Source organism: Montipora foliosa, chromosome 4 (genome assembly GCF_036669935.1).
Source record: "Montipora foliosa isolate CH-2021 chromosome 4, ASM3666993v2, whole genome shotgun sequence".
NCBI classification, from domain to species: domain Eukaryota; kingdom Metazoa; phylum Cnidaria; class Anthozoa; order Scleractinia; family Acroporidae; genus Montipora; species Montipora foliosa.
This window is the reverse complement of record NC_090872.1, coordinates 10,120,690-10,134,425: the sequence shown is the minus strand read 5'-3', so window position 1 is coordinate 10,134,425 and position 13,736 is coordinate 10,120,690. Positions and strand designations below refer to the sequence as shown.

Below are 13,736 nucleotides of genomic sequence, written 5' to 3'. Positions count from 1 at the left end.
CCAGGTAGCCTTTGCAGTTTGCTTCTCCTTGGGAAATGCCGGCCCCACCAACAGCGTGATGGACCTTGCATCGAAACTGGATCTTGGTATTACAATCCAAATTGAGGTTCTGACGACAAAGATAAAGGATCGTGGATGATATGCAAATATTTTCACATTCATTCCAAAGTGTTTCCATTGTTTTTGTCCTCACTGCCTCACTATCAAGCTGAATATTTAATATTTCGAAAATAGCCGATTACCGATAACAGAGCGATTTTTATTTATTACTCTGCTGCCAAGTGTTTGTACAGGTTTAATTGATTTCGTGAATGCTAATCATTTAAGGAGAGACTGAGTGAGATGAATCAATTTTCTTTTCATGCAATGACTTGATGAATTTATAATATCAAAGCAGGTTTCAATTGCAAGTGGAGTAACAAATTACAATGGAAGAGCATGATGGAGCAAATTTTGCTGTAGCATACCCAGTGAAGTGTGTAAAGATATATGATTGCAGTTTCTGCATTAGCTCCAACCAGTAATCTTTATCGAATCTTATCCTATCAATTTGGACATTCCTTTTTTGTAGTAACCAACAAAATCGAGCTATTTGTCCTTATACTTGGGCATAATAGATGCACATGCTGACGTAAAACTGGGGATCAACACAAGCTTCAAGAGGGGTAACATGAAACTTTGCTTCAGGGCACTTGACTACCAGTAATCCAAATGCGTCTTCACAATTTGGATCTATGACCTCAGTTCCATCAGGGAAACATCCAAGCACTAGACACTTAGCACACACAACCAGTCCACTTTTGGAAACATGCACAGGTGTTTTTTTTGCTGTTCATATACTTTAGATAGTTTTCAATGGCCATGAGGAGTATATAGTGATTGAAATATCTTAGGGTGCATGATGTACTTTGCAAATTTTCATAGTTTCCCTGTCTATGAGAGATGAGGTGGAACTGAGATGCAGTAAAACGAAACTTCCGTTCATTTTTCCATTTTTTCTGAATTTGTTTGGATCAACTATGTTTTGATCTCTACCGGATTTAATGTAATTGTCGATGCTGTTGGATTTGGAAGGAAAACTACAGGACTATTCAGTAAAAGCGGTTGTATAATTACTTTTCTAACCGCACTGCTTTATTTACCGTTTTAACAGTTGTGCCTTAACACTCCTTAAACACCTGTCCCCGCGGCATTTCAGCCAAAATTTCAGGGCATCGTTATTAAGTTCTGATGGCTTTCGTACACCAAATGAAGAACCCGGAATGTCATCTTCCCTCAAGCAAAGATCCATAAAGCCACAAACTTGTATATACTTAATTACTACAACGAGCTCAAAACAAGACAAGTGAGGCGAGTTCTGTAAATATCCACGTGATCGTTGACGTTTTCGCTCGAGCAAAAACGTCTACGATCACGTGATATTTACAGAACTCGCCTCACTTGCCTCGTTGTCATTTACTCGGTCCAGACTATGGCTGTGCGTCCTCAATTTATGGTGTATGGATCATTCTTGAGAATCGTTTTATTTCCGGGTTCCCGGCTCCCCCATTCCATTCCAGCGGTAAATCGGCGCATGACTGTTTTGATACGAAATGCCGGGGAATCCACGGAGTCTTTCGTTGTCAAAGGTTGATATGTCAAGGAGATTTTGATAGTTGAAACCACAGAATCGCTTATTTGCAGCATGTACCGCATAGCTGATAAGGAGATATGATTATTATTTCATTTCAAATGACGTGACGCCCGTATCTTAAGCCGGTCGAGTGTCAGCTAAATTCGGTTGACTTTCGGGCTCGCGCTCGATCTTCTTGGAACGATGTACGGGTTTGTAAACCAAGCTTTGCAAGAGTTTGTTATACGGGAGAGCAGCTTCGAAACGTGGGACGAAATACTGTAGGTATTTTGAAAATCGTCGTCGCATGTTGTTGTTGTTATTATCATGGTATTAAATACATTTTAGCAGCTGTTGTTTTTCCACACAATGAAATCGCTATGATGGAAGGCGCTGTAGGGTGGTTTCATGTTTGCTTTAAAAAACGTCTTGATCTCTCATGGTCTTTTAGGAAAAAAGCGAATTTCGATCTTGGAGAAACAGGCGAATTCAACCAGAGACGAATATACGATGATCAAAGTACATTCGATTTGCTGCGAGTTATCTCGGAAGTGCTTGGTAAGTTTGAGCTTCCTCAGGTTTTAATATTACAATGTGGAAATTCCCTGATTACAGTAAGGTTGTTTACTTTTGTAGATTTTACCTAAGTTCATCCTGCTGCAAAAAAAAAAAAAAAAAAAAAGAAAAAATAAGAGAGAAGTAAAGTGAATTTCGGTCTATTAGTTCGTTGTCAATGAATGGAATAGCTTTTATGACACGGGTTTTTGTCCAATGACACACCGCGTTTGATCAGAATTCCGCTTGATGTTGTCAGTCGCTGTCAATTTTTTGCCTTGAGTCTTTGGTCTCTCAAAATTGTGTTTCAAAACCTAACACAACCGGTTATTATAAACAGAGCTCAATGAGACCAGTTTAAGTGCTAAGGCAAAAGATCAGGTTTTATTATTTAATCACTGTTTCGTCGATCGTGTAAACCTTGTCATCTAAAACCCGATATAGGGAATAATTATTATAATGGGTTAGCTTGTTTTGGTTTGGCCTTACATCTAACATGTTGCCAATAAAATTTTGTGTTGTTTTTTATCATACTTAATTAACCCTTTGATGTCCAAACCGGCCTAAACTGGCCAGACTTAGTATTTTACTCTGTCTAATGCCAGACAATTTTACTCGTCAATGGGGAACCCCTGGGAGTCAATGGGTTAATATGACCCATTATTATATGGTTCTGTGTCTGTGAACTACCAAATTCATGAATTTGATTGGCTGCAATTGATTATATTGACCGCAGTCTAGATTTCCTATCTAGACCGGCATCTAGACCAGTAATGTTTTAAGGTTCAAAAATTGCAAACTAAGTGCAAAAAAGCCTTTCATCACCATTTGCAAGCGAAATGTCAGTTAGTACAAACTAGTTACATTAAACAAATTAAATTGTTCTTGTTTGCCATATAATAAACATCTTATTAACCGAGCTTAGTCAGTCTGTATGGGAGAATTTTGACCTTGGTTGTGTGTACAGACCTTGGTCAAGATTCTCTCATACAGACCTCCTGCTCAGTTATTAAGAGCTACCGGTAAATATTAAACTCAACAATGATTTTAACTGTTGACTTGAGAACTCAAAAAATTTAGAGGAGATGCAGGTATAAAAAGATTCTTAAGGTCATCATACATTTATTTTTAGGATTGTCCGAAATTTATGTTTTGGAGAAGTTTGGAGAAATATTCTTTGAGTTCATCCAAGATGCTGGCTATGAAAAAATGCTGGAAACTTTAGGAAGTAATCTCAAGGAATTTTTGAACAGTTTGGACGCAGTTCACGAGCATCTTTTGTTTGTATTTCCTGGTTTGCGGATGCCTTCGTTTCATGCTAAAGATGAACTTGATGGTAGTGGCATAGAAATCCTTTATTATTCTGAAAGGACAGGGCTTGAGTACATGGTCGTCGGCATGGTAAAGGCTGTTGCAAACAAAGTGTTTAACTTCAATGTTAATATCAAAGTTTCAGTACCAACCAATGATAAATCAACCTGGTCGAAACTTGTCATCACTGCTGAGAATTCTGCTGACATAGGTCTTCTTAAACAACAGGACAAGCAAATACAAAGAATGGAGCAAAAATTGGAACTAGTGACATTAAGTTCTAGAATTGCCACACAAACATTCTGCCAGGCATGTCCATTCCACATCCTTTTTGACAGCAAGATGGTGATCTACCAAGCTGGTGTTTCCTTCTCCCGTGTTTTACCTGCCGTCAAAATTGGTGAGACCAAAGTTGATGAGGTATTTGAAGCTATTCGCCCACACATTCCAATGACATTTGACTGCATTCTGCAGTTTGTAAACAAAGTTTATGTGGTCAAAACCAAAGAAGGGCTCCTGGATTCTGCTACCCTGACGACTGTCTCAGAGGATGACATTGGAACGCTGGAATCACCAACTATGCGTTTCCGAGGGCAGATGTTATACCTTCCTGAATGTGACAGTATAATGTTCCTCTGTTCTCCAAGTGTTCTGAATTTGGATGGTTTAAATGAAATAGGTAGGAAGGCTTATAGGGCTTATAATGTTGTGCTTGAACAAATTATGTGCCTAGCACAGGGAAAACACAGGAAAAGGACAGTCTAAAATTTGCAAATACGTGTAGTTCACAGGTAATAAATCATAAATAGTAATAATAATAATAATAATAATAATAATAATAATAATAATAATAATAATACCCTTGCTACTTCCAAATTTCATAGCTAGGTGAAGTTTCACATAAATAATAATAATGATAATGATAATGATAATAATAATAATAATAACAGCAATTGTGATGTTAATGTTAATAATAATAATAATAATAATAAAAATAATAATAATAATAATAAGATGAAGAAGAAGGAGAAGAAAGAGCTTCAAATAGGCAACAAAAAAATGTTGGTCTTTCTTTCATCTCTCTAACTTTTTCAAGCAAAATTGGCCGTTTAGGCATTGTTGATGTTAGCCGAGCAGAACTAATGGACCTTGAGATTGGGGGCATGCTCCAGGAAATCACAAATAATATCTCCCATGCTACCGGTTGTAGGGTGAATTTTTTTTAGACATGGCAAATGAAAAAAATAAATTTACAAAAAATATTAATAATGAAATTCTCTGCTGCTCCTGTTGAACATGGCCTATCTAGTGGGTAGCTGGACACACTGCCAGGGCTTAGAAACCCCTCCACTGCCTGGACTTGGCTGATCATTGTAAAAAGTCTTGTTCAATGATGGCGATAATATTGAGGCTGATAATACAGGGGTTTTCACTCTTGTCTTTTACAAGGGTTTTGGAGAAAATCAAGACAGAATAGCCAGTGGTGAGAGGCAAATTCCTGACAACATAGACAGTGGTATACTGCCTGTGACCGGCTTCTAATAATTTAAGTGAATTGAATGAATGATTATTTGACTTAGTGTAGCCTAGTTGACATTATTTATCTTTTATGTACGCGATAGGTCTTTACCTCAGTGACATTCCGGTCCACGATGCAACAAGAGATCTCATTCTGCTATCAGAGCAGCACAATGCTGAATCACGTCTGTCTCAACGACTCGAAATTCTGACTGACAAGTTGCAGCAGACGGCTCGAGAACTTCAACAAGAACAACAGCTAACTGATAGGCTTCTTTACAGCATTCTACCAAGTTCAGTCGCCAATGATTTAAGACTGAAGAAACCTGTCATGGCCAAGAAGTATGAGTTGGTCACAATTATGTTCAGTGGGATTGTAGATTTCACTCATTACTGTAATCAAAGCACAGAGCCTATGGAGATTGTCGAACTTCTGAATGAGACCTACACCAAGTTTGATCACCTTGCCGACAAAAACAATGAAGTTTTCAAGGTATGCTCAACAGTCGTATTTCATTTAGTTATAGTGGTGTAGTTGCAGACATATCAGACTCTTGATTGAACACTCGTCTACAACAACAATAAAGTAACTTCTTAAGCTGATAATATGAATCTCTGTTCTTTTATGATGGTAAAAATGCTGATAATTAAAATCTTTAACTTTAAAGGAAATATTTTGTGGACAAATTTCAAACTTTTGATCTCTTCTGTCTTTAATATTTCCACAGATGTGGAACTCCTGACAACTGCAATACGTTCAATTAATGTTACCATAGAACTTTCAAATTTTCAGCTACTTCAGAAATCTAGGGCACTCAATGAGCAAATGAAGCCGAAAGCCTTTGAGAGACATTTCTAGGCTCCTTGTTATGAGTAAAGATTGTCTAAAGAGATGTTTTTATCTCCTAGAAGAATTTGATCTGTTCGCATTTCTTCTTTCTCCGAAAAGTTTAAGGAATGAAATCTTCATTTCAGAAATTGTTAGCTGAACGTTACCATCAAAGAACGTCTCAGTGAACCATTTGCTCACCCAAAACTTCTAGGTGACCTTTAAGTGGCAAAGCTTGCAGAAATATCCCTTCCGAAAACATAAGAGACTATTTTTCCCTGGCCGCAAATCTTTTCAAAGAAATCTGTAGCTGTTTGGTAACATAGAACAGTTTGACTCTCCCGAACAGAGGTCTGAGTTCGTACCCTTCTCATATTCATGTTAATGAAAACAAATCTCAGACCGGGTCTAGAAATTTCAAGCCTGTGTGCTTTTGGGTCAGCCATATATTTGTGAGACAAAGCATATAATTTCGTCCCAAAACCAAGCACCAAGCATTTCATCCCGGTTTCATGTAAACGGCTGCAAATATTTCGTATCGGTACAAGTTCATACGTACACCGGTCTGAGTTCGTGCCGGTCTCATGTAAATGCCCCTAAGCATTGCCGACATATTTCTACATTGTAACAACAAGGTTAGGGTAAAAGGTTAGCGTTATTTTTAGGCCAGGGTAAAGTGCAGCAGCGGCATTTAGGGGGATAATTTGTGACGTTAATTGTCCGTATTCCGAGACACGAGTGATGTTGAAGTTGGGGAACAGAGCAAGAAAACACTTCTTGACGTTTATTTAAATCCGTGTGCATAGAATTACTTGCGTTTCTCAACATGTCTGTCAAATTTGCGGGAAAACGTTAGGGATCTATAGGTGCTTTGAGAATCTGTGATCTTTGCGCACTTCATTCGGCTTGTTGTAGTTGTTTGCAATTCCAACTTCTCTCAGTTTCTCAACATTTATTCCATTCTCCAATTTATGGGGAAAGAATGACATGGTCCGCGATTTAAGCAATAGAGGACGTTTTCCGTGTTTCCATAGCCTCATCTAAACACAACAGGAGTTGGGAGAATTCGAGACAGTTATGCAAACCCGAGACGCAGTCGAGGGTTTGCATAACTGCCTCGAATTCTCCCAACTCCCCCGAATGTTTAGATGAGGCTTTGGAAACACGGAAAAAAAACTTGTCCTCTATTGCTTTTATAAAATATTTCTCAAGGATAATTCAACAAATGAAGGAAAATGCTGGTTTCCATACTCTCATCTAAACACAGCTACTGACCAGTGAGAGTGCGCGTACTATCCTAATTATTTTATAAATACTGTTTTATCATAGGTCGAAACAGTTGGAGACAAGTACATGGCCGTCAGTGGCTTGCCGACAAGATGCTCAGGGCATGCGGTCAACATTGCTAATCTAGCACTCGATATGATAGACATTGTGCAGGAAGTGAACACCAATGGCAGAAAAATGCAGGTAAGATTCTCAGCCCTGTAGCTAGGGGGTGGTAACTTGTCATCGCACTGCAAATGATCAGGTCATTTCGCTCGACCTAAAATACAGGCTTTCGGTTTGGTTTTGGAGAAGAGGTCATCAGCGTCTAGCAGTCTGATATTGTTCATTTTTTTGAGAAATAAAAGCTACATGTTGTAGAGCAAGTGAACGAGATTATTAAGTTCATGGTTAAAACTGGTCAACATGCCAAGTGTGTGGCAGATATAACTACAAATGAACGAAAATCAGCTGCGAAGATTTCTCCTTCCTCTCCCGTTAGCTTTGTTATTTCATCTCTGCTAAAGGTAAAGGTGAAGGTAAAGGCAAAGTCAAAGTCAAGAAAATTTGGTTTTATCAAACGTGTTGATAAAGGTCGAATTACCACCCTAAACGATTTGGAAAGCTGACGCTTCGAGCGTTAGCCTTTCGTCATTCGTTCTGACGAAGGGTGAACGCTCGCCCGGGAAGGGGGGAGGGGGGGACTCTCATATAAAAAGGGGAGGGATCGAACTGGGGACCTCTTGCTCCGAAATCGGTGCACTAACATTTCTTTGCCTTACTCCAAAAAACAACAACGTAAAATCACCAAATCTTAGGTTTTGGCAACAACGTGAGCATGTAGCAATGAACCAATCATTCTCTATTTAAAACCGTTCGTGCCCATCCAGTTAAAGAGTAGTTTGCCCGTATTGCACGAGCTGATCAAGATGGAATAATAGGCCGTTTGAAACAAACTGGTCACATGACTGATAATTGGTGAACTTAACTTAAAGCTCCGACTTTCTAAATTCCAGAAATGGAAACTGAGATCGTGTTTGTCTTAGCCAGAATACAAATTTCAGAGAAATACCACTTAAGGGGTAAAGATTTTGTGAACATTTAAAACAGTCGAAAATTCCATACTTTTGTTTACGAACGAAAAGCCTTTGCCCTCCATTGTAATATTTCATAATTACGCGCCACAAACAGAGCTGAGATTCCAATTTTACCATGGGTCAAATAAACAAGAATAAATGTGCAAGGGTTGGAAATTTTCAGGCTTTCATATTTGCAAGGAAGAATTTTAAAGCGGTTTGAAAACTTAGAAAAATACAAGGGTGGCAAAGCGTCCTTTTCCCATACAAATCCTTAGAAATTATTTTAACTGTAACAACACCACTTTAAACTATATACTTACGAAAATCGGCATGGTAGCATATTTTGAGCTGCCCTTTTTATTTCTGGAAAAAAAAATTCATGAAACCATCAGGCTCATCGTGTTTGTGGAAAAAAGGTCACGTGACGAATTGTTGCAAAAATAAGGCCTGTCGCGAAATACTTGCGGTAGCGCTAAGTTATATTTGGAAGTGACATTTTCGTTGACGTACGTTACCGTTGTCCTTGCCTAAATAGGGAGCTTAAGCAACGACAACGGCGACGGCAACGAGAACGTCATCTCAAAATATAAATTTGCGTTATTTTAATCGCTTCGAGACTATTTCAACGTTTTTAATATGACAAGGGTGTGGTAATTCCTCAAAGATGACACCATTCGGAACGGCACTCCATTTTAGGAGAGAAAACGAAAATTTATCCTCAAGTGCTGACGTTCTTCATAAAACCAAAAACTTGGCTATTTCACGTTGTTGTTTTGCTGACGACGGCAACGAAATGGACAAAAGTGAAAAACGCACGTGCAGGGCGTGCAAAGCTATTGTTTTTACCCACTAAATATGCAAATTTTTGACGTTCTCGTTGCCGTCGCCGTTGTCTTTGCTTAAGCTCCCTATTAACTTCTCAACAACGTGAAACATTCGAAGGTTTTAAGAACAGCATGGGTATACAACAATGAATCTTGCATTCTCCATCTTGTCCTTTAAATTTCGTCCTTGTTAAAGTGGTACTATGATCGGAAAATCAAATCTTATTTTTCTTTGGATTTCAAAACTATGTTAACTAAACACTAAGTGACCCAAGTTTTAAGCCTTAATTTTAAAAAGACGCTTGTTTATTTGAAGGAATTTTCTTATTTAATGGTCCGCCATTACTAACTTTAGAATCTTGAGTGAGAGCGCTTGATCGAGCAGAAAATGACGTCAAAGACTCATTAAGAATGCAATGCGTTTGTACGCGACTGAACTAATATGCAGCACGGGAGTTTCGGACTTTCAGAGACTGCGTTTACACGCTGTCGGCTGAAATTTCAAGCTATAGAGTGAATGATGTTAATTTCCCTGGATCCAACCCTCTGAGGTCCAGTCGGTCACTTTTGAACCTGAGTAATGGCGAACCGCGAAATCCATTTAACTTACACTCAAGTAAACAGCCTTTGGATCATAGTACCACTTTAACATTGTTGCTGTTTTAGATTACAATTGGTATTCATTCTGGCGAAGTTGTTGCTGGTGTTGTGGGACAGAAGAAACCGCGGTATTGTCTGTTCGGAAATACAGTTAATCTGACAAGTCGTACGGAAACAACTGGGTTGCGAGGAAAGATAAATGTGACAGAATACACTTACAGGTAATAGCAAGTAGATGATAGTAAACAATTATTCCTTGAGCGCATGTTGGATATAACCAGTCTCTCATCCAACAAGCTAGCGCGAATGGAATAATTGTTTTGTTAAATTTTCATTCAATTCTGGCCCGGGTTGCTTGAAGTATGGTTACCACTGAACGCTTGGATAATTGGAAGTTAAAGCCAAATAGTTTGCAGTGTGGCAACACTTGACGCAATCAGTTTCCATATTTGGTCATACTGTATATGAGCTGATAACCGAGATTAAATGAACCAATCAAAAAGATAGAAACGTTGAAAAGAGATTTGGCAATGCGTTTACATCAAATGGCAAACGGCAGGCTATTGTTTGTCATAAAAAGCATGAAAATTTTCTCATTTTAACTTGTCTCTCCCTGCTGGATATCTGAACAAATACCAAGCAAGTTTCTTGATTTTTGGCAAAACACAAATTTAATCGTGTCATTTGTCGTATGCTGCAGACACGATGCGAAATCTCTTTAATAAACAACAAATTGCTCATGAGTTGGTCTATGTACTATTTGGACTTGCGATCCGAAGTTCCTGAGTTCATGTCCCACTGAGTTGTTCCTGAAAATCCAATTCAACTTCTTGACTGCGGTTGAAACCGCTAACTGGTCTGCCTCCCATCCGTTATTTTAACATTTGTTTGGCCTTTAATTAACCCTTTCACTGCAAGGTGTGATAGAAATAGATTTTCTCCTCGCAAGATCAGTACATTGTCAAGCAGAAAGGTGATGAGAATAAAGAACTTTATCACCTAAGTATATCATCAAATTCCCATAACTGACAAAATGGAAAATTCAGGGGCGATGTTGGTGCAATGCTTTACCAACTGGGGTTTGGACAAAAATGTAACGAAAAGGAACATTTTCGTCTTAATCAGTACAGTACATCATCTGCAATTTTCTTATTTCAGGTCACTAATATGTGAACCGCATCACAACTTTGTTCTCAAGAAGCGCGGTCCTGTTACCATGAAGGGAAAACCAGAACCCATGATCACCTATATCTTACAAGGAAGGGAAGGACAATGAAAAGTCCATATTGGATCAACTGAGACTTCAGTGTAGCCCAAGGAGACGTAACTGCAAAATATAGACATAAAAACAGAGAATTGATTCCCTTGATGAAGTTCATTTCTTCGAAAGGGACTAGAAAATAGCCATAAATTTGCAGTCTTCATAAAAAAATGTTAGGACACCTTGACTATAATGGCACTATCAGCCATCACCCTCTCCTGCCTTTTGGTACCTCACCGCCATCCTCCCTGATGATACTCTAGGGAGTTTAAGAAACCACGACGGCTAAGGCGACGAAAACGTCTCTTCAAGCTATTTGAAGTGTTTCACGATATTTCCATCTTGTTTATGTTGTACAACAAAGGTGAAGCGTGCTATAACCAGATTGGTACGCACGGATTTGAAGCAAAGAGCGAGAAGGAAAGATTCACTGTTGTTTGTCCACGTCGTCGTCAAAACCTGGAAATTGGTGCCGCATGTGCAGCACAATCATTTTTTCTTTTTTAACCAATATTACTGCTTTTTTGCATTGTTGTAGCCGTGCGTGCTCTGCAAAACATCAACCCTAACCCCTTTGGGTTATGGTTAGGGTTGTGGTTCTTACGACAATAGGGACAGGAACGGCCACTAGAACATAAAATCTTAAAACATAAATTCGCATTATTGCAATCACTTAGCGACTATTCCTAGCTTTTTAGTATGACAAAGGTGTAGCAGTCCCTCAGAAATGAAACCGGTATCAGTGGCGCTTAATTAAGGGAGGAAAATGAAAATTTATCTTCAAGTGCTGACGTTCTCCATAAAACCTCAAATTTCGCTGTTTCACGTTGTTGTTTTGTTTTGCAGACGAAGGTAAACAAATGGACAAAAATGAAAAATGCGCGCAGAGCGTGCAGAGCTATTTCTTTTACCCACTAAATGTGCAAATTTGTGCCGTTCCCGTTGCCGTCGCCGTTGTCATTGCTAAAGCTCCCTAATAATGGAAGCATACCAACAGTGAATCATTTATTCTCTGCCTTTACTTTAGAAGCGCTTTTACCAACCCGGTTATAGGTCACTTCGGCTGTATTGTTCGCAGCAAAGTACTTTTGTTATTATTAAGTTGTAATTATTTGAAGACGTGACGTTTTTGTAGCCGAAGCCACTGTCGCAATTATAGGTGGTCTTCGCCGCCATGTTGGTGGATGAAAGCAAAAGATCTCTCATTGCTCAACCAGCATTTGTACTTTGTAACGTCACCTCGGTCGCATGAAGTATATAAGCAAAGTAACCTAGAATGAAATTAACGGGGAGGCCGTTTCTAAATATAAAGCATTGACTTTTGTATGCTCACGTTGTGGTCAGAACCTTAAATTTGGTTAGTTAAGGTTTTCTGGAAGCTCAAGAAGCGACGATGGCCCACGGCAACGACAATGCCATTAACCAATAATATCATTGGTTAGTTGCACTTCTTTTTTCCTACTTTGCAGCCAGGTGTCTCAACGACTTTTGATGAAGGCTGTAGTAATTGTTTTAGAGTTTTTTAATTTATGTATTACAGTATACGGTATGTGGTTATCAGAATTTCATTGGGTAGGCGAGAAAAAGTAATGTACATACTGTAGGCGTTTAACTTGCAAGTGGTATCTCTGGAAACATTGATGGTCGTGAAGTGGAGAACTGGTACTTGGGACGGTAAACTAGCCACTGCAGACGGTTTCAATCCTAGACGAATCCAATGAGACTCAAGCACTGAATGTGTGTTTGATTAAATTAAGCGTCTAAAATTGTTCTCTCTCTATCTGGGTGCCCGCCTGCCCTCAACCTCCAATTGATCGATTCGATTCGCCCATAGTTAATAGAGAGGAATGGTTTGGAAGCTCGGCAAACATCAAAGGACCAACAAAGATGCCAAGATTTAGGTTCGAAAGTCCACGACCATGCAGAATCTTTTGTTTTGCGCTCATGCACTATGCATGAATTATGTAATCAACACGTTTCTATTGGTTAGTTCCTCAGTACAGAGTAAACAACTATTGTGTTTTGTGCAAGGTCAAGGCCAAAAAAGAGAACAAAAACCTACAACAAAGAAAGTTGTCAGGTTCCATAACCATTCCCCTCTATTAACTATGATTTGCGTATTGCATTTGCACGATAATGTAGCATTCTTATTTAAATGATACGGTAGTATCTGGAACAAAACGTATTATTGCCAAAGGGTTTGAATTGGGTACAACATTGAGTTGGCAGAATTTGTCTTCTTCTAGAGGTGTTCGTTAAAGGTCTTAAAGTCCGCAATAGGAGGCGTGCGCAAAGTCGACGAAGATGGCAACTGTCTGAACGCAACAAATCTGCGTAGTAAATGAGTCTTTGTTTGAAACAAATGTGGCCTGCTTTGACATGCGCATACACTCTTTATTTGGGATGTTATCCGTTCATCAGAGCAAATCAGGTCACTTGGGAAGTGGGTGGTGAGGATGTAGAAAGGATTCATGGGCTGGGGAGGGCAAGTGTGTGTGTTGTGGAGGGGGAAAGGCAATAGGCCAAGTTCAAGTAAACTTGAGCTTTTATGTCAAAGTGAGTCCCATTGTTCAGCATTTAGTTTCGCTTGGAAAAGGTTAAAGATTCACATAAATTTAGATCATTTAGCTTGAGAACGAGATAGTCCACTTTGCTTTACTAAAATTTTTTTTTGGCGAGGCCACATTTTGGAAAATTAGATAAACTGTAATTAATTGGGTATTGCATGATGAAATACGCTTATAAATAAAGGAAATGGAAAGTAGTGCAGTTTCTGTGATTGACGTCACCATATAGTTAGGTTCTAAAATTGTTTCTAGAGTGGTTTTTAATCGAGTGTCGAAAGTAACTAGCGAATTGCTTTGGTTTATAATTACTTCAC

At 38.9% G+C, this 13,736-nt stretch overlaps 1 protein-coding gene across 1 annotated transcript; it reads left to right on the top strand.

Moving 5' to 3' along the window:
* Window positions 1–1,577: 1,577 nt before the first annotated feature.
* On the top strand, window positions 1,578–13,317 carry LOC137999766 (guanylate cyclase soluble subunit beta-1-like). The gene is made up of 7 exons (XM_068845670.1): window positions 1,578–1,893; window positions 2,064–2,170; window positions 3,300–4,157; window positions 5,101–5,489; window positions 7,155–7,295; window positions 9,661–9,815; window positions 10,753–13,317. Exons 1-7 carry the CDS (start codon window positions 1,817–1,819, stop codon window positions 10,868–10,870), a joined length of 1,845 nt encoding a protein of 614 aa, XP_068701771.1. The 5' UTR covers window positions 1,578–1,816; the 3' UTR covers window positions 10,871–13,317.
* The last annotated feature ends 419 nt before the right edge of the window (window positions 13,318–13,736 follow it).

Bases quoted from the DNA above. Each gene is read 5' to 3' on its own strand.
- LOC137999766 (XM_068845670.1), top strand. From the start codon at position 1,817: ATGTACGGGTTTGTAAACCAAGCTTTGCAAGAGTTTGTTATACGGGAG. The intron at 2,171-3,299 runs GTAAGTTTGAGC...ATTTATTTTTAG, and splicing joins AGTTATCTCGGAAGTGCTTG to GATTGTCCGAAATTTATGTT. The intron at 4,158-5,100 runs GTAGGAAGGCTT...TGTACGCGATAG, and splicing joins GGATGGTTTAAATGAAATAG to GTCTTTACCTCAGTGACATT.